The sequence below is a fragment of the Zosterops lateralis genome, assembly GCF_965231275.1.
Source record: "Zosterops lateralis genome assembly, chromosome: Z".
Lineage (NCBI taxonomy): Eukaryota > Metazoa > Chordata > Aves > Passeriformes > Zosteropidae > Zosterops > Zosterops lateralis.
In genome coordinates, this window is record NC_139800.1 from 72,631,193 (window position 1) to 72,659,077 (window position 27,885).

A 27,885-nucleotide genomic window follows, 5' to 3' on the forward strand; every position below is an offset into this window, starting at 1 on the left:
GAAGCATGCAAGCAAAAGAATAAAGATTATTTCACTAGACAAATAGTGCTCCCCACTTATTCATGTTTGTCAAATGCATGAGACTTAACTAGCCAAGAAGAGAAAAGTTAATCTTCCATATTTAAGAAACTTCTGCTGCATGTAACTACCTTGTTTGTAATTACTACAGCTCTTTGTGGGTTGAGTTTTCATTTCTAAGATTAGAACATTATTGTTAGTATCATAAATTTACCTTAAATCAGATTTTTTTCTTAATTTTGGCATGCAATTTCAGTCCACAAATATTTAAAATTCATACCAGTGTGCCGTATGAATGACTCCCTTGTCTTGCCTTCCTTGTCTGATATATGGTCGTCATTAATAGTTGCATTTCTTATAATTTGTTTCCCTGAGATTTGACTTAGCCTTAAGTTTGTTAGTTTTAAAAAATATTTTAATAATAAAAATATATGTGTCCCCCCAAAAATGGGGTTTGGGATATGTTTTCCGCTGGCTCCCTGGACCTGATTTAGAGGTCTGTGTTTCCTCTTAATTTCTGGGGCTAGAGCTGCTTGTTCACTGTTTTAACAAAAGTAAACAGATCCAGGTGCTCATTTGATGCAGACATTCACAGCACTCTTAAATTTGGTGATGATGTCACCATTTTGCAATCAAATGCATGTGGAAGAGAAGACATTTTTTAGTTCCTTCTGTTAAAAAAGCAAGGTTTCTGCTGGTGCCACAGTTTTGCAAATTGATGCCACACTTGGAAAGGTCCACAGGGTTGAGCAACCAAGGGTTGGAGAGGGATCTGGGGAAGGATGTGCACTGCTGGGTGTATCTCACCCTGCTTTGGCAAGGCTGGCAGTGATGGGAGCCCCTGCAGGGCTTGCTGTTTGCCTGGTAAACTTGATTCAACAATCAGACTTCTGTTGAGTTTGGTGCCTAGTGAATCTCTTATTGACGATAAGTCATGTCCCAGAAGTTGCAGGATGGGTAAATCAAAAAGTGGTGGATGGCAGGGAAGAATTCACCATCTAACTTGCTAATAGGTGTGGTCTCTGTTGTTGAAGTTGTTTGCTGCTTCTTTTATTTTTGTTTCTGATGCAATTATTCTCCTGGGAGATTAAGTCGGTTGAAGGAAACCAAACCAAATGTTTAAACAGCCCAATTATTCTCCCAAATCTGACCAAAACTTTAAAACCTCCTTTTAGAAGAGTGCAGCTGGCAAGCCATGTGGTTGTGAATATAGTTTTAATTATTGCTATGTCAAATACCTTAAGGTATATATATTTATAATAGCTTAATATGTATTACATACCTCTTTGGCAATGTGCTTTAATTGTTAAGTAATGTCATTCCCTGGAGGCTATTTACACCAAGTTTTGTTCTATGAAGTATTCACTGCAAGTGTTCAAAGCTTAACTCATTTAGGAGACATTTTCACCCATTTCTCTAGAAAACCTGTGCATTTTGTCTTGTCCTAAACACCGTCCTGGATTTCTGCTCATTTGTATTTGTATGAAGTGACCCTGAGAAGAGATACAAGTTCATTTTCTATTTTTTTGCTGTTATCAGATGTTTGAATACACAGGCTTCAGTGTTAGCTCTCATAAACAGGGATTTTCTGGCTCAGGCTCTTGTCAGTGTGGGACTAAAGATCACGTGAAATCTTGTGTAGTGTGACAGGGCTGGAACAGCTGCTGTTTGAGCTACATGTTGATACTCTGTAAAAGAGAGGACAATTTAAGACAAATAAAAAGAACTACGCCTGAAATACATTTAGAACTGAAGTGAGGGGGGTGGAGGGCAGTTTTGGCAAATTGCAGCTCCTGCAGTGTCTCTGCCCCGTTGTTGTTCCATCACCAGTCCTGAGATGACTCAAGCTAAGACCAGATCACAAAGCATAAATGCGTTCAAAGTAGAGGCTGTACTGGAAATGTTGACAGCCTGGGCTCAGACTACCTGCCTGCCACCCAGAGACAGTGAATTCATGTCTGTCAGCCACAGTGTAAGAACTGCAGAGCTCTGCAGGATTCACTCAGTTAGAATGAATTTGATCTTCTGTTAGAAAATGTGGGAAACATCCTTTTTTCTCCTCCAAACTTTACTGAGCTGTTAAGGACAGATTGTGTTGAGAGCAGTTTTTGATCACTTTGCAGTATTCAGACTGTTGGTACTTCCATTTTCCCTGAAGAAAGTAGAGGCTGGTCTTTGCCACCCCTTCTTCTCCTGCTGAGCTTCGTGTAGAATCTCCTACACTGCTGCTTCTGAAACTCTGTTGCCTTTTAATCCTGGAACTCATCAACTGTAGCCTGCTGGCACCCTCCCCAGAGCAGGATCTCTAATCTGCTTTTGCTGCTATAACCAAAAGAAGGCTTCCTCAGTAAAGCTGGTCAACAAAAAAATTAAAAAATTAAAAAAAAAAAAAAATAATTTACCCTTGATCAACAGGACAAGAGAGGATATATATATATATATAGATATAGATATAGATATAGATATATGTTTTCACAAAAATATTTAACAGGAGAGAAACTGTGTAACAATAATTTAATAAGAAAATAACCGCTTGCCTGTTTCATGTTTCTTCAGTTGGTTCTTTCAGTCTGGATCATGCATAACTTAATTTATACAAATCTTACCCTATAAGTTTATTTAGGTGGCTTGCTCTCTGTATAAACAGAATTGATGTCAGTTCTGCTCCTTTCCTTCACACTAGATTTGACTTTATTGTGTAAGTAGACCCTTTGAATTTGTTGAAGAAAGAGTGTGAGAAAGGGTCTTTACTTGCTCTGCTGTTGCTGTAAAGTGCTTTGCTTTGCCTCTGAAGGGACAACTGAAATAATTGAACCTTTTCTGTCTCCCTTTTCTGTCTCTTCTCAAGCCTGGACCGCCACATGCAGACCCACCATGGACACCACAAGCCGTTCCGCTGCAAACTCTGCCCCTTCAAGTCCTCCTACAACAGCCGCCTGAAAACCCATATCCTCAAGGCTCATGCTGGTAAGTTTTTCCCTCTCAGTCTTGCAGCTGAAATGGCCCGGTGTGTTCTTGTGGCTGATCACAGATGCTGGGTTGAACCATGCGTTTTGTCACCAGAAGTGGGTAAGATTTTTCGAAAGGCCACAGTGGTGGTTGGCCAACCGATGGAACCTGTTGGGATAAGTGGGAGTTTGGGTAATGGGAAGGGCAAGGATTTAAAATGATGGGTACTTCAAGAACTTTTTTCTTCTCTTTTCTTTTATATGAATGATATCTTTTTCCTTATTTCTGCTTTTCTCCAAGTGGATTTCATTGCTTATACCATAACTGCCATAACAAAATTGGCGGTGAGCTTTGCTCTGCTCTTTGTATTTATGTTTGTGCTTTAGGTGACTCTGGGGAAAAGTCTGTGAAGAGCACCTTGGTTATTGGTAGAATCTTATGCTGACTTTCATGTTAAAACCAAACTTTATGGACATTGAGAGTCAGGTCTGTGTGCAACAGACTGAGAATGTCAAAATTGTGTTACCAAACATGGAAATTTGTCTTGCAAATCTCTGTATATCGGTACAGAATCCATACAAGCAAACAAGCAAGACGTGCTTCTGAGGAATAGGAATTGGGAAGTTGATGTGTGACACAGAATAGGTCACCTGAAATTGTTGCACCTTTGATTATTAAAAAGTGAGACTCAGGATTTCCTCATCTTTATTCCTTGGCCGTAAACTCTTGGCACCGTCATGCATCCTGCATTGAAAACTTATCCTTTGGCTTGCAATCCAAACATGCACTCTGATGCAAACAATAGAACAGTGACCAATCTGAAAACCTGAAAACCAGCCCAGTGTTAAAAAGCTGTGAGTAAAAACTCCATGAACGGGAGTTTCTGATAAAAAGGACCACCAGTATGTTCCTTTTTCTACTATTTTCTTAGTCAAAGTCATATACACTGGGGTGGAGGAGGAAGGTGGAAAAATGGGGAGAAAAGGCGTAAGAAATTTGAAGCTATCTGCTGATACAAAAAAGGGTAATTATTGTTGCCGTTGATCCAAATGCGTTTTTCATCTACAGAAATGTAGGAGGGATTGACAGTCTTGTGTACTTTGTTTCCTGTATTTTTTTGGATTTCATTGAGCTGGTGCCAGTTTCTGTACTTGAATGGATAAAATAGATTAGCCTAATTTTTGCCACCTTCCTGTTGTATGGGAAGACCATAGCATTCTGTCCCTTCTAGGAAATCCAACTGTATGCAGCAGTTCCAGTTCACAGAATTTCATATCCTTTATGGAGGAGCCATGGTTCTTTATTTTCACCAACCATAAAGTAATGTTTTCTTTATGCTATTACACAGCTGGGCTCCTTGCTTGAACCTGCCAGATTTTTAGACCCAAAGTTACCATGCAACTAATACTTACTTCACACTTCTTTTCATGTAATTCATTGATTTATTTATTAGGAATTCATGCTTCTGAACTTGGTTTAGTGGATGGACACCCCTTGAAAGGAACATGTTTTGCATTGTACAAGAACACAATTTCATGGTTGCCTAGATAGTGCTTGCACAATGACTTGGGTAATAGAGTTTCCAAAGGCTTATAGATATGTTTCTGCCTCAGTCCCATTTCCACCAAATGAATGGTCACGTCACGGAAAAGTTGCTTGTATGTTTTTCAGTCAGAGCTTTCCTTTGGTGTGTTTTGAGTCAATCATTCAGAAATATGTATTACTGAACAAACATGTCTGGCTTCCTCAGACTCCCCAGTTTTTCAATAACACAGTGGCTCTCTAAACCTCTCTTATGTTACCTTTTTTTTTTTGTTTTGCAATTGTCAATTGTCTCATTATCCATTTATTTAGAATTTAAAATTTCAGTCCTCCTGAATTTTTCCTGAAGTCTCCTGGAAATCTTTAAAAGTCTGTAAAATCCTGAATGCTGAAGTGTTTTACTCAGTCTGCCTCTCTCCCTCATTTTCTGGGTATGGATCAAAATTCAGTGAACTACAAAATCCGTTCTTATGTGACAGCTGGTACCAGTGTTTATGGCATTTGTTTTTCATCCAGTGTGTGCCATCTCCTTTGGCATGGAGCAGAACAATTTACAGTTTCTCTAAACGGACTCTCTGTTGTTTTCATCTGAACTTTTTCACCTGGGTTTTTTTGATTGTTTGTTTGTTTTGTTTCTTTGGTTAGTTGGGGTTTTTTTGCTTGTGTTTTTGAGGAATCTATTACCAATTTCTTAATTAGCAGTTACTCTGGAAATGCAGAAATGGGTGATTGTAAGATAAGAGCATTAAGACAAGTTCAGTTTCTGTATAATCTGGAACATGGCTCTTTGAGTACATATCAAGTGTTGAGACCCACTACATAAATGCTTATTACATTTATTTATTTGTATGTGTATTAATACAATCACTTTGTGAGACACAAAATTAGTAATCAAAAAAAATTGCAGAAGACTTCTATTGGACCAAACTGTAGCTTTTCCTCTGCAATCAGGCGTCCTTTCATGTTTTGATGTCCATTGGAAATGAAGAGTGGGCATATTTATTAGTGTGTCTAGGCTGCTTGGTATGTAATCATCCTTATTTGCTTTAATGTCTTGTGGTGCTTTTAAGTTAAAGGTTGGTGCACGTTGTTACCCAGGAATCTCTTACACTAACAAAACCAAGAAGGTCTATATCTATATCCTACTGGTATCTTGTAACTTTTGAGTATCTTTTGTCCTTAAATTATTGTGTTCCATCGAGCAACTTGTTGTGCTTGCTACTCAAGAAACGTTGTATTTCTTTTTGTGAAAAGGAAACATGTAACTTGTACAATGCACAGGTGAGGAATGTCACTTGCAAAAACACCCAGGGCTGTTTTTTGTTTCCCCACTTCAGACTCTTTGAGTGATCTGTTCTTTTTCAGATGCATGAAAAAAGGGCATTCTAAGAGTTTGTATTTTGTCCTGATGATTAGCATGTTTTTTTCTGGAAGACAGGGGTGGGAGTTTTGTGGAGGATGGTTGCTAATCCTTTCAGGTGTGCTTACTCTGAATGGCTGCAAACGTGTGTTTTGATATTCTCTTTTGGTTCACTTATTTCTGGTGTGGAAAACAGTGCTGCTTGAGAACCTTCTTTGCTGGATTTGTCAAGAGGTGGAAAACATTTTCTGCTTCATCCATTACCAGAACTCTCGTTCTTCTGTTGCTGTTCATGAATATTTTGTTCCTGTATTAGTTTTGGCACTTTATGTACAACTCATATGTGGCCAGTGTTACTCTTGTACATGGAAGTGGCACTTCCAAAACAATAACTTGGCACCTGTATATAATATCACTTTGTTTGTGTTGGGACAGTTTCACTTTGTGTTCCAATTGCCTCCATGCCTCCATGCAAAACAAATCTTGTATCAGGATTTGTTTCCCCTTGTTTGCTGTCTCTATGGCTTGGAATGTATTCAAAATTAAATCCACTACTGTGCATTACTTCTGTTCTTCCACTTCTTTTAGTGCTTTCTCATAACACACTTCCACACAGCCTGGCAGATACACCCTTTTGTACTTGGCATTGCTGTGTTCACCAGCCTTGACCTGGTTGCCACTTCTGTGAAGATTGGTGCTGTCTAATGGCAGATTTTTCATAAGGAAAACTGTAACCTTTCCCAATGTGATTATACCACACGCTTTTTTAAAAGTTCTTTTTTCGTTCTTTTTTTTTTGTTTGTGGAAGCCCTTTTTTAGCATTTTGTAGTGTCCTTCTTGCTTCATTAACAATGCCGCTGGATGTGCTGCATGCAGAAACAAATGACTTCACCATCTCTAGTTGCTGTGCTCCCAAACAAATTTGGAAGTGCTGTGGTTAAGTTACTCCATTTTCATCCCAGAGTCTGTTTTCTTCCCATACCATGCAACACAGGCATGCTGAAAGTCTGGTCTCTGTTTTTCTTGACATCAGCCTCTGTACAAGGATCTGCAGTTGCCAGAAAGTGATACTTTGGTCCAAAGCAGGTGTCTACACCCACAGACTCCAGACTGCCCCAACAAGGAGACATGCATAGCTTGTTTCCTTTGGGATCAGTCATTCGCTGAAGAGTCCATGGGAATTTTACTGCCAAGTTCAGTAAGAGAAGTGTGAGGGCCCCATTTTGTTTCTTTTGTGAGCTGATGACTTGCCTGTATTTCGCTCACCCAGGTGAACATGCCTACAAATGTTCCTCCTGCTCATTTTCCACCATGACAATCAGCCAGCTGAAAGAGCACTCCTTGAAAGTGCATGGGAAAGCACTGACACTACCAAGACCCCGCATTGTCAACCTTGCAGCCTCACACGCCCACCACACCTCCAAGAACCACACTCCTGCTGAAGAAGTGGAGGACTCTAATGGTAAGAGGTGCCTCAAAGCAAGAATTTAATTGTCTAAGGTGCCGCTTAATATTTTTGTTGCAAACCAAATTGCAGCAGGCAGCTTTGCACCAAAAGCATCTTCATTTGGTCATTAAGAGGAAACCAGAAGTTGCATCAAAACCAAGAGTAAACGTGGTGTTGTAGGAAGTGATCTGCTTTAGGTCCTCACCAGTTCATACTACATTAATTTGTTCCCTTGCTGCTCCAGCTGGCTTTGGAACATGTCACTGCTGGCTTTGCTCACAGAGATTTACATTTCAGACTCATAATTCCTACTCATAGCCAGTGGGAAAGGGATCTTCAAATTCCATCCATACTCCTGATTTTCCTTTAAACTCATAAAATCATAGAGAGTGGTTTGGGTTGGAAGGGGAACCTTGATGATCATCTTCTTTCACTCCTCTGCCATGGGCAGGGACACCTTCTGCTCTCTCAGGTTGCTCCAGGCCCCATCTGGCCTCACCTTGGGCTCTTCCAATGATGGGACAGCTGCAACTTCTCTAGGAAACCTCTGCCAGAGCCTCATCATCCTCAGAGGGAATAAGTTTTTCCTAATATCTAATCTCATGAATAGAGCACTTTGCTGAAACTGCATGATTAAGTTAAAAATGTGAACCTGTAATAATAAGGAAGAGTAATAATTGTTGTTGTCTGTTGTACAGAGGACACTAAAATTACCTTCAGATACTCAGCTGCAGGAAGGAGAACCTGAGCACTGTTTCCTTTTCAATGCTTGTTTTGAAAGCTGTGCTGGAGGGGTGTGTAAAAGATGCTTGGAAAGCAGCAGAGGGAGGGACACTGTTTAAACAGAGAAATAGAAGAGGTGGTGTGGGGTATCACAACAAGCTTCAAGGCTTTTAAAGTAGTAACTTATGAGGCATCTTTTGGTGTTACTTCCCAGCAATTAAGAGAAGAGCTGCTTTGGAAAAAAGAAACCCCAGCCTTAATTCCTGGATGAGTTTCATTGACATGGAAGGAGAATATTTGCAGATGTTCAAAGAACTGGAATGTATGAAAGGTGTGTTAGAAGAGGGGAAAATACTGTTTTTGTCCAGAAGCTTAAATGCTTCTAGCTGCTAAACAGCAGGAATTCTGTTTGCTGTTTTGCTTGGGATATTGGTGAACTATGGATGGGAGGTAAATATTATCAATAATTATTTTGTAGCATTTTTGGTCTCCTATTTTCCTTCTCTTTCTCACCATTAAAAACAAACAAGCAAACAAAACCAGCAAAAAACCCAAACAAAAACAAAACAAACAAACAAACAAAAACCCCCAAAACAAAAAACAAACAAACAAAATCACACACAAACCCAAAAAAAACCCAAACAACCCCCCAAAAAAAACCCAAAACAAACAAACAAAAACCAAAATCAAAACAAAAACAAAACACCAAACAAAAAACCAAAAGTGAAATGAGAAAGAGTGAAAGAAGTTCAGAAAACAGCTGAAAGGAACTGAAAGAAGTAAATAATCAGCATAGAAATACCTAATTGAAGGGCGGGGGGGAAAGGCACAGTATTTTTGTGATTGGACAAGTCACTTTTTGGGTCAGAATCAGAATCTCAACAAGAGATTTTGACCAGCTGCTCCCAGACAACCTTTTGTCAATGTGTTGTCTGGAACAGTGCAACTACTGAGTTTTTTTACTAATGCTAGCTTAAGCTAATCCAACAAACTGAGTACATCTTGAGATGTGTTCTACTGCTTTTTTTTTTTTTTTTTTTTTTTTTTCTGCTGCTTTTAAAATAAAATGTTCCATTACTGAATTAAGAAGTGGAGAATTATTTTCAGTGGCTGTCCCAGCCTTTCCTGTGTGTTAGCAGTCTTTTGTTAGTGGTGTGTGGAGAGATACAGAAGGGCAATAATCAGTTTTTGGAAGGATGGTTCAGTTACTTTTTTTTTATTTTGCTTATCCCAGGAGCTCACACTCTTGATTAGTGGAGTTAAAATTCAGGATACCTGCTGTATTCTGTAGAGGATAGTTTTGCAGCCTTTAAGAACACTTCCTAAAAATAGTTAAAACGATGCCTCTGTTAACAACAGCATTTCATTGGGTTGACTTTGTTACCTAGATCTGTATTACAGCCTGAGACCAAGGCCAAATTTGTCCCAATTAGCTAGATCATCTTTAAATGGGGTTAATGTTAAGTCACTTTGACAATAATAGAAGCCACCCACTGGGGAGCTGGAGTACAGGTGTTACAATAATAGTGTTAGCATTTTCAGCATTGCTTGAGGAAGGAATAACCTGCTTTGAGTAGTTTTTTCACATTATACAGTTTGCTGCAGGTCAGGTTAATGGTGGCTGCTCTTATGTCATCACATGTTTTTTGGGTTTTTAGAAGGCAATAAATCATTCCCTCTGTGGCCCAGGGCTGTGAGTCGTGGATGGTGTGCAAGACTAGATTAAATACTGGTCCCAGTAATAGGAAATGGAGGCACAGTTATGTCCAGTTGGAGTATTAGGAAGGGCTCACATGGTGTAAATTAGTTGGATTTTGTCTGTTGGTGTGTATGAATAACCTGCAGTGTGAACCATGATCAAAGTTAATTCACCAGGGATGCAGCCCTGAACCTGGGCTGGGGTGAAAGGCAGACAAAAGGCTGCATCCCATTGTTAGGGAACTTGTTTTGTAGGTTGATAGGTGTGCAGCAGGCTTGTGTAATTGAAATGAGCAGGAGCTGTTTCCTGCCTGTGGATGAATATGGTGGTTGGAGTAGGAAATAACAGCAGGGCGGCTTGGGGAGATTTGAGGAGCTGGCAGAACTCATCTTGTCGATTGTTGAGCTCTGTAAAAATGTAGAAGAGGGAGAAGGGTACTGAATTGTAATAGCAGAGTGCATGTCTGAATAGAGCTGCTCTGGGACAGCAGCCCAGTGGAACTTATGATGCTTCTTTTCCCTGCAAAAATTGTTCCCTGATGGGCCTTTCTTAGAACATTCCTTTTGTTCTTTTAGATCCATCCATTCATTAAAAGAGGTGAATGTATTTAGATTTCTGTGGCTCATCTCTTTCAGTTCTGTGTTGGTAGCAGAAGACTTATCTGAAGTACTCAGCTGCACATCCCAGAGGTGTTTTAGGGTACCTGATAGACTTTTCATGGAACTGAAGCTAAAATGGAGTAGGTGCTGAACATTTTGGGTAGGCTCATCCTTGCAAACTGTAATTCTGGTGACAGCTGTCACTAGAAAGCATAACAACCTCTTCAGTCCAATTAATAACAATCATTCAGAGCATGTGTGCTTCTCTTAGGGCATTTGTGTAGGAAGGTGATGGTGTCACTCTTGATGAGTCAGCAGAGGAGGCTTTTTTTACAGATACATCATTGAAAGATCCTGCTTTTTTAATCATACCCCTCTTTGCCTGCTGGGCAATATTTTAATACATAAATAACCTGTTTTTGCTGTATCCTCTTCTAACTAGAAGTAAAGCACTCTGTGGGTTTTTTGGGGGAGTGTGGAGTGATGATATTTTGGGTTGTGTGTGCTCTTCTTACAAAAACACCCTGAAATATTTTCAACACTAAATATTTGTCATGAGTGCTATTTTTCTGGTTTTTATAGTATAGGGGCACTGAACAGTTTGTAGAATCCAGCTCTTGTTGACACAATGAGGTTGCCATTGTAGAAAAATATTCTTTTGCTCTCCTCATAGTTCACAGGTATTTTTTTTGTCTTGCAAGAAGGAAATGGTGAGGATTTGCTATATGTTTGCATGAGTGTTTGGCTTGTTTGTTTGAATTTACTTATTTGTGATTTGCACTAAAATGTCCATAACAGTTCTGAGAACCTCAGCAGCAAAAGTTAGTTGTAAATTGAAATACTGCAAACTGCTAGGAGAACTGGATGGATCCCTTCACCTAGATCTACTTCTATATTATTTCAGCTTTTGTGAGAATAAGAGCTTGCATTCACATTAATCTCTGGCCAAAATAGGTTTTTTGGTTTTTGGGGTTTTTTTGATGGTGATGTCCTCCTGTGGGGCTCTGTGTGTCTCAGGTAAGTGTTCCCAGCTCTGCTCCTGTTGAGGGCAAGGCAATGGAATCCCTAAATCTACACTGCCAAAGCACCACGTTGAAATGCTCCCATCTCTTTCCATAAGAAAGAGCTGCAAGTGAGGCAGAGACACAAAAATTGTGTGGCTAAACACGAGAAAACACGAACAGCAGCAGGAGTTGTGTGCAGAGGGATCATCAGCTGAGGCCAAAGCACATGGCCACAGACACTGCCTGTGGTGTTGTAAGTGTGTCTTTGTGTTCAGGGGCTGTGAGGTGGTGATCTGACCTCCTCTCACAAACTGGAGAGACGCACGAGCTCAACCCCTTGTCATAAAGTCTGTAAAGCAGAGTGACTCAACACATTGATAAACAGTTTCACATTATGCCTTCAACCGCAGCAAAGGCTTCTTGAGACCATGTGAAATACCTGCCCTAAATTGCCCTGGCTGCTATTATTGATTTTTTTGAGTAGCCCTTTATTTTTTGAAAATAACTCCTTTGCCCTAACCAAGCTGTAGAGCAAAGCACTGCTCTTTATTCATATGGCTGGCAGATTTGGAGCCTCATAAATTTCCTTCTGTCATGGCTGTGTGCAGTAATTCAAAATTATAGCTTTTTAAAATTTTAGTGTTTAAAAATACTGAATTGTGAAAATAAAACAGCAAAGTGGATGGCTAAACAGATCTGGATGTGGTTTCTAATGTCTCCTCAGCCATACTGCTATGGTATAAGACCATTTCTTTTTACTGGCCACCAGTTCTTTATCTGTAGAAAGCAGCACACTTTTTATGTGCCCTTGAAGCTCAGTAATTGTGCTTTTCACTGTTGTGCAAACCAAACAGGATCTATCATTAATACCAGCACACATCACAAAACACGTGTAAGGTCAGAACTAGAAGACTTCTTGAGTCTCTCAGTACATGGTATGTCAACATCCTCAATAAATTTAATTACTTGCAGCAGCAAATGCATTGAAAACTGCTAAGTGAAACATCCAGTGCCCTGTTCCTTTTTTTTCCCCCTGAACTTTAGCCTTTGCCAGTGGAAAATAACTTTGCCTCATCTAGAGACTGAAATATAAATACCTCTGCTTGCTTTGCCAGAGCTAGGCTGGGCACAAAACTGCTTGACTAAGTCTTGTTTCTTGGACTGTTGCTCCAGAACTGTAAATCTTTCCCATTTCTGTGCTTTTTCAAAGTATATAGTGCACAATCAGACTGTGTGTCTTCTTCTGTGCTGCCTCACAGATGAGCTCCTGAAGGGTGCAGGGGGCCTTTGGCAGATTTTGCTGAAGCAGTTTTGTGTGCTACCACAATGAGGGCAGAACTATGGGCAGCAGGGCACCGTTTCAAGAAAATCCACTGATCTGGTGCCAGTGAGTCATGATTCTGCCTTCCACCTTTGAGAAGAGAGGCAGACTTTCTATATGGTCAGGCATGCTACCCTGATTTTTGGTTTCTCCTGTTTTTTGTTTCTGTTGAGTCTTTTAAATACGCATCATGGATTGTGGCTGACTTGCTTATTTTTATTCATGTGCACTGTTACTCTTGATAAGGGATATTTTTCTAACATTGCAAATGGGGCAGAAAGCTCCTAAGATGGTCCCTTCCCCTTTGGTGCTGTTTCTGTGTCATTGTTGCTTGTGTATCTTTGTGCTTTATGGCTGCTGCTCTCTGGGGAAAATTACAATGGTCAGTCCTTACAGCCAGAAAACTTCGTATTAGAGCAGAATGTATTTAGTTCTGGGTTTGGGGTTTATTTGGAAGGAAGGGCTTGGACAAAGACTCTTTTGAAGTTTCAGACCATGTAGTTTGACTGGAAGGGCAGAGAGCCAGCAGTGACTACAGGGCAAATTCAGGCAGAACTTCAACAGCTAATTGCTTTAATTGCCAGGTGAGTCGGAAGGATTGCATCCACCTTAAGGATGCAAGATGGTGATCTGCATACTGCAGAACAGAAGATGCCTCTGCTTTTGTAGTTACAGTTGGGCTACAAAGAATTGTCTGCTTGTTCTTCTTGTTTCCCTGCTTTTGTGCCCCACAGGCGGGATGCCTCATGCTCACTCTCAAGTATCAGATTAACCTGTGTTACCTGCAGGCTGCTTTTTTTATTTTCCTCAGCTGTGTTCCCTCTTTCTCTAACCTAGAGCAAGTTCCTGCTTTCCCCTCAGCCTTTGCTTGTCTCTTCTTCCCACAGTGTCCACACTGCCTTACAGTGCTTTTAAAACTCTGTGGTAATTGTTGTTATGTCTTACTCCTTGTGGTCAGTATTAAGCTAAATACCAGATGCTGGATCAGATAGGACTTTTCTCCTTCATCAGATTGGCAGGGGCTGGTGAAACAAGCACAGGGCTTGTTCACCTCTACTTTTACTGAACAAACTCCTCACTGTTCCAAGGTCCTGAGGCACTGGGGGGATGACCTTGTCCTCTGTAGCTCTCTTCCACTGGGGTATGGTTTGGCTTCTGGCCTTTTCCTGCAGCATGTTGAGAACTGTTTTGTGGCTGGTGGAACAGAGGGAGATGTCATTGGCTCTGCTGAGGGGAGTGTCAGCTCATTGTGCTTTCTTTCTGGTGCTGTTTTTTGTGCTTGAGCTGAATAGGCAAAGGCAAAACTGAGATTGAACAGGATGCAGACTGGAGCCCATTCAGCTGGGAGAAGGTTGATGTCAGCCTTGTATGGAGTTGGCCACCCTGCTGCTGTGGGATTCCTGTGGCACTAAAAGGCTTGCCTAGTGTTGAGAGAAGACAAAATGTTTGGGTGGATCAAGAAATAAATGGAGGAAGAAACATCTTCTAGGTTCCTTCTGAGCAGAAAGAAGTTACCTGATAGCACCCACAGTGAAAGGAAAGAAGCATATCCTGACTCCTGTTGTGGATTGGGTTTTTTTTTTTTTTTTTTTCTTAAGGTTTTTGCTTTCTTTTGGCTCTGGTTTTCATGTTCAGGATAGAGGACAAAGTGGTAGATGCTGATCTCTTGTGTGTCTGAGGAATTTGTGATCACTCAACACAAAGTAAAAAGGATGCTGTTGGCATGAAGGGGTACAGGGTGTGACTTGACCAAGGGTGTGCAAGAGGGCATTTCTGCAGACTATCATTCCCATATATTCACAGCCTTCTCTATCAGCCTCACTGATACTCTCCCTGTCACCTCAGACTCCAGTTTATCCATTGTTTTAATACATGCTGGAGGGATATGGTGCTTGGCAGAGAGGTAAAACTTCTTTGCCCATTTTAGCTCTGTTGAAGTGGATGTGTGTTATCATCATAGGCGACAGCCCAAGATTTGACATATAAGTAGCTGTTTTTATATCTTCTTTAAGGAACATTGTTACTACAAGTGCTTGAAAACACTGCCTAGAGTGTTCTGAGTTCAGAGCTGGTGACAGAGATGAGGACTTTCTGTTGGCAATAAAAGTAATTTCAGGTGTGTGCTGGAGGTCTCCAGAACAAATTACACAAGTTCAGGTTCCTGAGCTCTGTGGTTAGAATGAATCCTTGGTACCCACATACTACCACTGTAATTTTAGGGCCAGTTTTAAAGCAGAATGCCAATATGTATTGCTTGATAAATTGATTTTTTTTTTTTTCCTTTTCATTTCAAGCCTTAGAGGAGAGTGACCATTTAGGTAAGAGAAATGTGTGTTTGTGGCACTGTGTTTGCATTAATACAAATATGTAGAGGGTCATATAGAGAAGGAAATGTGAAAAATATCTGATGAATTGCCTGCAAAAATAAGAAGAAAATCATAGAACACAATGGCATGAGGATAATTTGGTTACTGATGAAAAAGAAAAAAATTGATTGGTAGATTATTGTCTTGAAAGAAGAATCAATTGAACTTTGTACATTTTAATTCCAAAAAGAGTGAATTACCACTAAGTCCTTTTAGCAGATTGTTTAAATCAGTGTCTTGCTAAAGCTATTTCCAGTTCTGTTGTGTTCCCCTCTTCTGTGAATGCACTTCCATTTATGAAGTTTGAGTTTGGTTCAACAGAATAAGGAATAGCTAGACAAACCTTTTTATTTTATGTGTTTTATTGAAATAGTTCATGGAGGTCCCAGTGTTTGACATGTAGCAGAAATCTTGGTTTTGAGTGCAATCCTGTATCTAGGCAATGGAATTTAATTCTCTTTACAATGAGAGGGTTGTGTGCAGCCTAAATGTGACCAGTAAATGGCCAAGTCACCTAAAGAGCAGGAAAGTTAGATTAGGCCAGGAAAGAATTATTGTTGTGGGGAGAAGAGATTAAAACAAGGGATAACTAGAAGTTATAGTGAAGCATTTCCTGAGCACTAACTGATCCTTCCAAATCACAGCATCAGCAGAGCAGGGCTGTGCCTGCCTTGAAAGCTCATGTAAATAAGAATTTCTGGTGGTGTTGGATACTCTAAAACAGAGGGGCATGGGGATCTCCTGGACTGATCTTTTTCTTCTTATGGAAGTATTGTGGTATAACTTATTTAATTAATTATATTACTCCTCCATAAATCTTAATTAATTCCTGCTGCTTTCAAATGCATCATCTTTTATAGACTATGGCATCTACTCTTGATTTCAACTATGAAATCCCAAAATTCTTGTACAAGACAGCAGTGTGAGTCTCTCCGTGGAAAATTATTCAGATGATAAAAATGATTTATTATTGTCTTCATAATAGGTGAAATTTGTATCCCTTGGAAATTACTTGGATATTAGCACAAGAAGTTACACAGCCTCTATCCTGCCTCTGTCCCAATCAGAGCTGTGGTATGGACACAACTTCAGAGGAAATTGAAAGTTATGAAGAAATGCAGATGTAGCTTCTCTTACCTCTTCTGAATAAACAAGATTGCATAGTTCATGTGCCTTTCTCATTGCTCTCTTCTGAGGCCTAGAAATTTATGTTATATCTTTCTCACAAAAGCTGGTCTAGCATGATCCAAGAAGTGGCCTTTAGAGATAATGCTGAAATAAATTCCACAAACAAGGTTTTGTTTTGGCTTTTTGTTGGTTACTTGTTTGATTGTTATTTTTGTTTTGGTTTGGGCTTGTTTTTTGTGAGTTTCCTTTTGGGGTAGTAGTGGTGTATAAATCCCTTAAATGGTCATTTTAATCCAGGGCTTTATTATCTTTACTTTGTGATTCCTCTTCTTTTTTTTTTACTTTTGGAATGTGTGAGTGAGGGCACAAAACTTATATCTGTTTTCTCTCATTCATAAAAATCTGGCAATGTAAAGGTTCTTAAGCAGAAGTCAGAATTTAGGTAGAGGACTAGGGTCACACTCTGTTTTTAAACTTGCAGTGGACAAGACTTGCACTGTCTGGTTCCCTGAGCTTCTTTATGAATATTTAGTTGCATCTCTCTGAGCTTCTTCTGTCTTCCCTTCCCTTCAGCTTAATTTATTGCCAGAATATTTCACCCTCCCACGTATTCTTCCTTCCAGGTCAGTGCTGCATGGCATAAAGTGAACAAATGTGTGCATCTTCACAATCTTTGTATGACACCCTGCTTCACCACCTTCCCACTTTTCAAGCTGTTGCCACTCATGGCTATGTGAAATCCTGCCACTCAAGTCAGCTGGTGATTATGAGTCCTGTTGAATTTTGGAAGGGATTGTGTTCCTAATTCTCCTAAATATCATCCTTACGCTTATCTTAAGCATTTTAAAATATTAATTTGCCTTATGTTGTTTGTTGGTGTTCTTTGGTGCATCTTTACTTGGTTTTACAAATTTGTTTCTATCCAGAGGAAACTGCTGCTTTTCTTAAATACTTGGATTTTTTTCTGTCCTTTTTCGTACAAATTTTCTCTTAATGAATGAATTTGGATAAAATTAAATAGCATTCCAAATATTTTCCTCTTAGTCTCTTTAGAACATTTCCTTGCAGATCCAGACTGTCCTAGGCCTGTATTAATATTTTATATCCTTTTTTTTTTTTTTTTTTTCTCACAAAGTGTTACTAAGCACTTTCTGTTATTTATACATCCCCTTTGGGTTTTTCTCTTATCTCATGAGCCAAACATCTCTGTCCTCAGCCTCATTGTTCTCACAAATGCTGGTCTCTTCTGACTGGCTGATGTTTCTGTGTGAATATACCAGGAGAGCATGGTGTCTTCACTTTTATCTCCCAGACTCCTCCTGGTTGTTGAGCTATTCAATTATTAAAATTCTGTAAATTCAATAACGTCACTTTTCAGTGTACTTCAACAGCTGCTTTTCCTGAGCAGTGTTACTCCCTCCACCCCTATCCATCACTGTACAGGCATGAAAGTGTTTATATTACATATGTCTGGTTCTGCCCACCCTAAAAGCATGAAGCAGTGCTTTAATTTCCTCCCTGTAATAAGTCCTTTTCCTTCTTGTTTCTTAGCTGTTGCTCAGTGTCTCTTACTTAGACATGTCTGGGTGAATTTCTGCCCTGTTCTTGTTGGGTTAAGGAATCTTGTGGAAGTGTTTTGCTGTTGCAGATGGTATTTGTAGATACCTCAGAAAATACCTACAAACAACTGAAACATCACTGAATTTCTGTCTAAATGTATGTTTTCAATTCAGGATATGAAACATGCATTTTTTTCTCCTGGAAGGATCCCAAAGTTTTGTTTTTGTTTAGATATCTCAAACATGTTATATGCTACACAGGATCCAATGAAACATGGATTTTCATTTTGCTTCTGTGGTGGGTTTTCACTGTGTATTTTCTTTCTACATTTCTTCCCCAGTGTGTGACCCCAGGTTATGCAGGGGATCAAGCTGAATTTTCATAACTGTATTGCCTTGCTCTTTTGGCTGAGATAGTAACTTCCAGATTTGTTGGCAGACTCATTTCTCTCAGTCTTTGGGACTGTACTCTGGATGATTTTTTGGGGTTTTTCTGGATGATAGTTTTTGGGGTGACAACATCCCAAAACATTTAGTGTTTTAGGCACTCTGGAAGTGCCCGTGGAGGAACAAGCAGTGAGACTTGCTTGTATGTTCTTCCCAGAATGCAGCAGTAATTTAGATACAGCTATGTTGATAAATCACCACTTGGACAATAATTTCTCCTACTTTCCTTTCAACTTCTGGCATTTAGAGTACAAAAGCGCTCTTCTATACTAAGGAAAGATAATGCCTTTTAGATCCATAAGTGCTGGCAGGGGTTACATTATTTGTTGGCATTTCATTTGTCCTTTGCAGGTAATTTGTAGGTAGATGCCATATGTAAAATGTCAAAATTGAGAGCATTGCTGCTGTTCTTTCCATTTTTGACTACAGCAATCACTGTTAATTTTTGCCTCTTCACACAACTGTAGGTGTCCTTCATTTTTATCTCAGATCATCCTATGCTGTTTACCTTGTTTTTGGAGTTGCACAGTAAAGTCCTTCCATTCATTTTGAATAAAATTAGTTTTTTAAAAAGAATCTCAGTGTTTTGGGTGTGGGCTTTTTGTGTTTGTTTGATTGTTTAAAATGAGTCAGGGCTAAGTGTTCCATTTTCTTCCTTTTCATTGCATATATGAATGTGCTGTATTTTCTTGTGCTGCCTCAAGGCTGTTAAGTGAAAAAAAAAAAAAATTTCCTTAAAATGTCAATGGTACTTCCTGGTGTTTCATTTTTTTAAAATTTCCTTTCCATTTGTGTTTATTCACTGCTGCTGTGTTTTACATGTACATAATACAAATTTTCTTAAATTTTCCCTTTGCGTATTTCAAATGTTTTCTGCTTTCTGACTGTAGGCTTTTAGGGCCCCTTTTTACCTGTTTCAGACATGAATGGCTAAACCCTCTTCCTGCTCTAGGCCAAGGCCATTAACACTTTATCAGAGTCCTCACAGCCTTTTATGCTTGGGGGTACAGGAAAAAGAAGAGGTGGAACTTGCATTGTGTACGACCATGACTCAGTTTTTGGGTCAGTTCTGAAGGAAAAGCTCTGCTGCTTTAGTTCTCCGTTCTCCACTCTGGCATCCTGTTGTTGGGGCAACACCTCCAAAATGTGTCTGGAACATCAGCCCACTCTTCCAACAGGAATAGAGCAAGGAAAAGTGCAGTTTTTAAAGTGCTGCTGTTGTTTTGTGACTGTGTATTTGCAATGCCTGGCCCTTCTCTAAGACACTGCTTTTGAAAAATTAATTCTAAAAAAATATCCGAAAGCTCACCCCCATCCACTGTTTCTCATTTGCTGGTGATTTGCTCTGTGCTGTGTGCCAGAATGCATCTTTGGAGGCAAGCTCAGGTCAGTTGCTGCCATTCCACTGCCTCTGCTGGTTTTGGAGTGGGCGCAATGAAGGTGGGGCTCACTGAACCCAGTGGAAAACTTCCCGTGCCTTCAGTCAACTTTGGGCTCTGTCCAGGGTGTTCCTGGTGGAGCTGTGATGCACCTTCGTGCCAGGAGAGCTGTCTGGCAAACTGGTTCTCAGACACCAACAGAAGCCCTATGTACATGTGTTAATCCTGAGTGTTTTCCTTCAGGAAGTGCTAAATCTTGCCCTGCAGCAAGTTTGCAGCAAGTGTAATGAAAGAATTCAGCAAGGGAAAAGGCCAAGAGTACACTAGGCCATGCATGCTACCGTTGTTCAAGGGTACAACTCACTGGAAAAACTCTTCAGGTGGCTTTTTTTATTCCTCTAAATATCATAGCTCTTTTAAGTGTAATGAAGCAATATTCTAAAAACTGTGAGGTGGCCAGTGTGAAAGGTAGAATTTTCTTATGGCTATTCTTGATGACAGGGAAAGCTACTTAATGTGCTTTTTTGGGTTTTTTTTTGTGTGGGAATTGACATGAAACTATCTACTTCTGCAGTTTTCACATACCAGATTCCACAGGGCTGTGTAAATAACTGATGGAAAAGCTCGAAAGCTGGAATAATAGACACCAGATGATAGGAGGAGTAAAAACATCTGAAGTACAGTAGATCTTGCAGACAAAGCAGAACTTCCTTCTCCTGAAAAGAATTTTTTTAGGCCTGTAGCTTTCTTAGCCATGGATATCTCTGGGGCTTTGGCCAAGAACATTGGTGATGCGGTGGAAAATTTTCATCCTTTCTTCCTGAGGAGGAGAACAAGTGAGCCACAAAGTATACTTCAATACCCTAAGAGTAATTTCACAAGTACGCACTAAAAAGCAACAAAAACAACAACAAAAACCTAAACAAGCAAGCAAACAAACAAACAAACAAAAAAACCTAACAAAAAAAAGCCCAACAAAAAAACCCACCTGCCTTATCCTTTTATCCTTTCCAGGGGATCTGTCCAGTTCTGTTTTGCACTTTTAGAATCACTAAAACCGGTAGCCCAGAGAGAGGTGAGGCAGGAAATCTCTGAAGTTCTGTTCCGAAAGAGGAAGGAGGAAATCTCCGAAGTTCTGTTCCAGTTGCTGCCTTTGAGAGAAAGGAGACTTTTGCAAAGGGTTTACAGTTCCTCAGGCCTGTCCTGTGCCAAAGTAAAGGATGTAGGGAGCCTGCTTCAAACATGAGGGAAGGAAAGCCTTGACATTTAAACAGGTGGAGCTCATTGTGAGCCCTCCTGGTGAACAAACGTGCTGTAGAAGTGGTGGAAGCAAGACATGATAAATGCCACATTGTAATCCAGCCTCACTCATCTCATGGGGCTTGGATGAGAAAAACAAAACCAAATTTCATTCATTTTACCAGAATCTTTCATGTGCCTTTCTCTTTGCTATGTACACCTGGTGGTGAAGCCAGGGGAGGATGGAGACATTTACCTGCTGTGTCTGTTTTGTTTCAGAGTTTGGTTTTTTCATTGTCATTATTTGTTACTCATTTCTCAGGCATGTGTAACCCCAGTCTGTGGTAGTGTGAAAAGAAAGCAAGCATTTTGCTCTTTTGAAGACAGGTGGAGTAGTCCCCACTCTCAGTGTTTGTATAGGCCTGTTTGCCTTTTGTTTCCCCTTACTAATTGGTTGGAATGGATGGTGTTAAGTTCCCAGAAGTGTGTGTCTATTAGGGAATTCTTATATATCTAGCCTTGGGGAATTCAGCTTTGGAAAATGAAGTACACATCAAAGCAGGAGGTGGCTGGTACAGTTTGTGTCTTGACTTTCCTCCCACCTCCCCCCCCACCTCCCCTTGTTTTTTCCCACCTTCTAGAAAGCTTAGGAAAAGAGCCTTTTGTCTTCTATTCAGGAAAATTGCCCTGAAATTCATCTCTGCTTTATCCATCTGCTTTGATTTGTGCCATTCATGGGCAGCTGTGGGTTATGTAGAACAAAGCAGATGAATTCCTAACCTCCACATTCAAGCAGTGTGTTGGGAAAGGTTCAACACCACCCTCCCTCCCCCCACACTCCTTTTTTGGGGCATCCAACCAACATATTACAGCTTTCAGTTTCAGTACTGAGAAATCTCTGGACTCTGTCCTCCACATGCCATTAAAATGGTGTGGCAGGGTTCTGCTGGCTTGTAGAAGGGATGTGTCTTTAGACATCTTTCTCAGTATGGCAAAACAGTGGTTTGAAAGTTTGCTTTACTGGAATTTATGATTAAATGGTGGTTTTGTTTTTGTTCCTTTTTTTTTTTCCAATGATGATTTAATTTCTAACATCATCAGCATGAGTAGGGAAGATTTATTTTTCTTCTTTTTTTTCTTCTTTTTTTTTTTTTTTTTCAATATAGATAGATTATTTACATGTGTCCTGTTCCAGATCTTCACCTCGTGTGAACTGGCATAAGATATTTGAGAGGATCTGGTCTGATTTATGTGCCAAACACATAAAACCAGTATGATTAACGGGCTTTACCTTCACAAATTAAGTATCTTAAAATCAGGCTTCTTTTTAGACTACTTTAATTTAAATGTGTCACTTCTTCCCTCCCCGAATCAGATCTAAAAAAGCATAATTTATATTGCTCACCTTATAAATTGTAGAATACACATTAAATTAGATTAGGAAGTCCTGCACCTCTTAATCCCTTCAGAAATCAGGCAGGATTAGTTTCATAACCAACAGCTTGATCAACCCACTCCAAAAGCCAGTATGTTCTGGAGCAGGCATCTTCAAGCCTTATTTAGATTTGTTGATCCACCTGGAATAACAACTTTGCTCTGTTTCCCTGCAGACTCTTCATACTCAGAGCCTCCTGATGTTCAGCAGCAATTGAACCACTACCAGTCTGCAGCTTTGGCCAGGAACAACAACAACATCAGCCCAATCCCACTTTCCGGGAGTGCTGCAGGAGTGGAAAAAGCGGAAGCCATCCTTAACTGTGAATTTTGTGAATTCTCTTCGGGGTACATACAGAGCATCCGGCGCCACTACCGTGACAAGCACGGAGGGAAAAAGCTCTTCAAGTGCAAAGATTGTTCCTTTTATACAGGCTTTAAGTAAGTATTGTGCAAAACAGATGAACTGAACTTGTAAGGGTTTTTTTTTCTTATGGCTTGAAAAGACTTCTGAGGTCTTGGAGAGCTGGCTGTAGCTGACAGGAACATGGCCACTGCTGACTAGGGAGGGGAACGTAGGAAATGCCATCCAGATCACAGCAGCATCCATGTAATCCATTTTCTTCTCTCCTACAACAGCCCGTACCATCTGTTGCAGACAGCAGCACACTAAGTCCTTGCAGTAGGTTTCAGAATCATAAAATTGTTTAGGATGGGAAAGACCCTTAAGATCATTGAGTTAACCATTAACCCAGCACTGCCAAACCCAACATTAAACCTTAGTGATGTATCTGCACATCTAAATCCCTCCAGAGGTGGTGACTCAACCACTTCTCTGAGCAGCATGTTCCCATGCCTGACAACCCTTTCTGGTAAGAAATTTTTCCTTACATCCAGTCAATCTCCTCTGGTGCAGCTTCAGGCTGACAGATTCACAACATCCCTGTTGTCCTCTTGGCACAATCCTTCTTGCAAACGTCATAAACTCTCCTTTTTTCCACAACTTCCATACACATCTCTCTGGTCAGCCAGGCCAATCTCATCTTTTAGCATGTGGAATCAATCTGCTTTTGCACCTTTAGGATTTTCTTCTTGGAGAACATCTAGTGTTCTTGAATTCCTTTGTCCTTCAGGATGCCCAGGGGACTTTCTCAACCAATCCCTTAACCAGGCCAAAGTCTGCCCTCTGGAAGGCCAAGGTGGCGGTTCTGCTGCACCCCTCCTTATTTCTCTGAGATTCTCTGAGAATCAAAAACTATCATTTCACGATCCCTTTGTCCATATGTGTGAAAATTTTCTCTGCAGAAATAATGTAATTTCCACATGCAACCAGCATGAAATGTTGGACAATCAAGTGTCCCGTGGCAACAGGGGAATTTATATCACCTTACTGAAGAAACCTTTCTTGTGTAATTTCTTTTTCCACCCAATCTTTCTAGCTTAAATGATAGAAAGATGCTATTGTCTAGCATGTCTGATAGTATACAGAGACATTTCAGAAAATCCAATTATTTAAATTTAAAGCTCAGTGCCGTGTGTGTTTGTGTGTGGGAGTGTGTGTGCATGTGTGTGTTTGTAGCTGCTCTTTTGTGAAGAAAAGTGAAAAAGGCACCTGTGCATTTCATCATTTCCTCCTAATGCGCTGGGCCCTCGAGCATAACACCCTCAGCTGACATTTGAGGTCTTAAACTTGTTAAGAGTGACAGTAAACAGTAGGACTGGATCAAGGGAAGGAGTTCTGTTGAAGAAAATGTTGAGCACAAACCTGAGAAAATCCACATGGGAGCAGCCTCTAGTTATATGTCTCTGCCCTTTGTTTCATCATCTTTGCTCTCCCCATGTTAAAATTTGCTGCTTATGCTTAGTATCCTGATTGCTCTCTGTCTTAAATACTGCCAGAAATTTACAGGTCCAATCTGTCTGTATCTTGCAAGTGACATTTTCTTTCACCTTAATAATTATGAAATAAATCAGGCAGCATTTAAACACATTCATAGCAACATATTTTCTGCCTTATTAAAAAAGGGGAAAAGGAGGCAAAAAAAACACCCCAGAACATACAATTCCCTCTTCAAGCCACCTTAGAAACTTAAAAGCATGAGAGCAATGACTGAAGTTGATAGAAATATACCTGCAGAATTTAGTGATTGCTGGATTGGGTCCAAAGCCACTTTTTAGTCTAATTCAGTGTGTCAGGAAGCTCCTTAGCTTTTGCAAGGTTTATCACTGCTTTAGGAAAAAATTACCAAGTGCCCCAAGTTTAGAGAGAGCTCTGATTTTAGTAGTTGGGCTTGTGGTTAGATGGATGTACAGTTAATTTCTTGTTATGTGGATCTCTTGCAACTTCTAAGTATGCAGCCAGTGTAATGCCAGCATGAAATTTTTGGTTCAAAAATACTGTGGCGTATTCATTCATTCTTCCACACTAATAAATACAGTATTCTAAATCTTGGATTTTTCAATTATTACAGCTGATGCTTTGAAAGTTAAACCACTCAGTGCCAAACTCATGATGAACATAAATCCCTTTGGTACCAACAATCTAAACAGCTCAGCTAGTTAGATCAAGATGGTTAAGGATGTTTTCTGCCTGAAATAAGCTTGTCCTCCCCTCTGCATGTCCAGAACAGTTGACAGATTTTGTTCAACTTGCTAAAAATTTAACCTTCACTGGAGAAAGTGCACTGAATGTTTCAGCCTGAAGACAGATAATGAGTGTGAAGGATGGGAATTCTTTTGCTATCTTAACTACAGCACTATGACTATATGGAGCAGCCCATGCAGCAGAATATCTTGTCACAAGGAGTGTTTGTTGCTTTGAGGGTATGAGCCTGCAGATTCCTGTGCTCATGTGTCGCTCATGTGAGCAGCCCCTCTGCAGGGCCGTGCAGACAGGGCTGAGTGGCATCTGCACCTTTTTACCCCACACATCCCTTATAGAGCTGTGACACGGCACTGCTCGCCTCCTGACTGCTCCCGTTGTCTCCCTCCTCTCTCACAGATCTGCTTTTACTATGCACGTGGAGGCCGGGCATTCGGCAGTCCCCGAAGAAGGACCCAAAGACCTTCGCTGCCCTCTCTGTCTCTACCACACCAAATACAAACGCAACATGATTGACCACATAGTTCTGCACAGAGGTAACAATGTCTGTCACTGTGTCTGTGTCCTCTGAGGGGAATGCTGGACAGTGCCCTGGTCTGGTTTCATCAAATATTTCAGACTGGTTTCGTTAAATTTTTCCTCTCTGTACATGAGGACAAATATGTTGGAGGAGTCACTAGCCCTTTATTATCTTTTTGTTTCATTTCTATAAGATGCATCTGATTTTTTTCCTGTAAAATTCAAAGTTCACCAGTGCTGAAACAGGGCAGATTTGGGGTAATTTTTAAGCTTTTTCTCAAGAGAGATGAGCAGCCATCAAACACCTGTTTAGCAAAAGTTGTTTTAATTTGGCACTTCAATCTAGGCCAGAGTCATGTCCTTGTTATCTTAAAGGCCTTGCTATCATAAACTCACCCAAAAGCTTTATCAGCTATCTATAGAGGCCTCAAAATATCCCTTGATAAATTCCTTGAGTATTTTTTCCCTGGTGTTGTTAGGAAAAAACTAATTATCTCATTTTTTCTTTACTGTAAGACTCTTTTTCTGTCTACACCTCTCCATTTTTTTATTTTTTTTAAGGCCTGCTAAAAGTGGGATTAGGGATTTCTATATTCTATTAACTGTGGGCTTGCTAGCTCAGAAGAGACAGCAGTTTGGGCTCTCTGGGCTGGGATTCCTGCCCACAGCTATCACACTTGATGCTTGTGGATGGTCTGTTGGCTGCTGAAATCCAAACCCATGTGTTGGGATGGCACTCTGCCTGCATGCAGGTTGGGCAGAGTTTCACAGTGGGGTACTGGTGGTGAGCAAACACAGGTTTTGCATGCCATCTTTTTCCTGGAGGAGATTCTGGTGTGACAAGTGCTGTCGTAATTCCTTGTAGCATACCACTTCTCAGTGCTGGTAGCTTCAAGTCCTTCTTGTACCAGTGCAGGGAGGCTGGCAGAATTCAGATTTCTTTCTGCTAGCAGGACTGTTCTGAGGGAACATCTGGGGCAATGACCTGTCAGTGATCCTGAAAGCACATTGCAAAGCTGCCAGATTTGGTTGCAATGGTTTGGCCAGTGGTTTGGCTTTTACTTCCTGTCTTTGAAGGTGTTCTTGTGTTAGAATTTTCCCAGTTTGCTCCATTTTGTGGCCATGCCAGGGCTCCAGCAGGCAGTGCTAGACCTTTAAAACAGAGGCAACTGGATAGGTTTAGGGTATTTTTCAACATGCATAGGTTTGGTATTGGGAATGTCCCATTGCAGAAGTGGAAGAGCACTTCATGAGCTCAAGCAGTTCTACTGCTTGTGCAGAGCTGTTTCTGAGCAGTTGAAAGGAGGTTGTCACCTCCTGTGAGTGAAACTGTGGGTCTTTTCTTCTGTGCAACTTGCTTCAGCACAAACCAACCTCAAGGAGCTTTTGCTGCTGAAACAAACCTTATGGCAAAAGGACAGAATGGTCTACACACCACAGTGCTGTGGAGAGAAAAAACAGAGTAAAAGAAGTTTTAATGCAAATGAGATTATAGCTGATAAAGAGTCTCAGAGGACATGAAAGGGTTTTCTTTGACATCATGTATCCAGGGTTCATACTTAAAATCATTTCTGGTGCATATATCCAGCTAAAAAAGAGCCCTCTACTGTTGTGTTTAATTATGTGGCAGCTGAAGCAGATGGTTTTGACAAGATTTTATGTGCACTGAAAGAGACTGAGGGATAGTCGATGTAGTCTGAGGTAGTCTTCCTGTTTTATGGCCATTACATTGGCAAAGCAAGGGCATAACCCTGAGCTGCAGCCCAAGAAGATTAGTTTTGAGGTGGATGGAGTGGTGCAGTATGTAAAATCAGGAGTGAAGGACTCCATCCATTAGTCAAGGTTCCTTCTGTGCAAAAGTCATGTTTACAGATGCATGACTCTTACATTACTTCCAAGTTGCTGCACCCCTAATCCTTGGTGAAACAGCATGTGCTTGACATGGAGAATATATTTGCCTCCTAATGAGTGGCTACGGAGGCTGAATTTCACAGGGTTGAAGCAATATCAGCTAGAAACCTGAATGCCTAATGAGGGGAAAAAAAAAGGCAAGGAATTTGCTTTCCATGAAGAAGGAGAGGTTCCAAGAACTTCTCTCATGTACCACCTTCCCCTTACCAGCGTCAGGGCAGTTAAACCTCCCTTCTGTGGGCACAGATGGAGCACAGACACATTACAGGTGTCCTGTCCCAGGGGACTGACACAGCCAGAGGCTGCTGGGGGTCAGTGAGGAGAAGGAAGTTTGGCTCTCTAGTTCTTCCTGTTCTTTATGACAGGCAAGAGAAGACAGGGAATTCCTGATCTAGCAGCATGTTTGCCTTTAATTTATGCTGGACAATACAATTAGTGTGTCACAGAATCAGTTAGGTTGGAAAAGAGCTCTGAGACCATCGAGTCCAACCTGGGACCAATCCTCACTTTGTCCCCAGTCCAGAGCACTGAGTGCCACCTCCAGGTGTTCCTTGGACACCTCTGGGGAGGGGCTCCACCTCCCTGGGCAGCCCCTTCCAATGCCTGACCACCTTTTCTCCTGATGTTACCCCTTTCCAG

The 27,885-nt window shown here is 40.6% G+C and overlaps 1 protein-coding gene across 4 annotated transcripts in view; it reads left to right on the forward strand.

Moving 5' to 3' along the window:
• The window catches only part of ZNF462 (zinc finger protein 462), an 89,556-nt gene that overhangs the window by 49,669 nt on the left and 12,002 nt on the right, over nt 1–27,885 (forward strand). For 2 of the 4 annotated variants that reach the window (XM_083883344.1, XM_083883345.1), the window contains exons 6-10: nt 2,867–2,985; nt 7,140–7,331; nt 8,254–8,370; nt 22,391–22,655; nt 25,216–25,352. In XM_083883344.1, the coding sequence (XP_083739470.1) occupies nt 2,867–2,985; nt 7,140–7,331; nt 8,254–8,370; nt 22,391–22,655; nt 25,216–25,352 (830 nt within the window). The remainder of the gene's footprint in view (nt 1–2,866; nt 2,986–7,139; nt 7,332–8,253; nt 8,371–22,390; nt 22,656–25,215; nt 25,353–27,885) is intronic. The other 2 variants (XM_083883346.1, XM_083883347.1) reach the window with 2 other exon arrangements.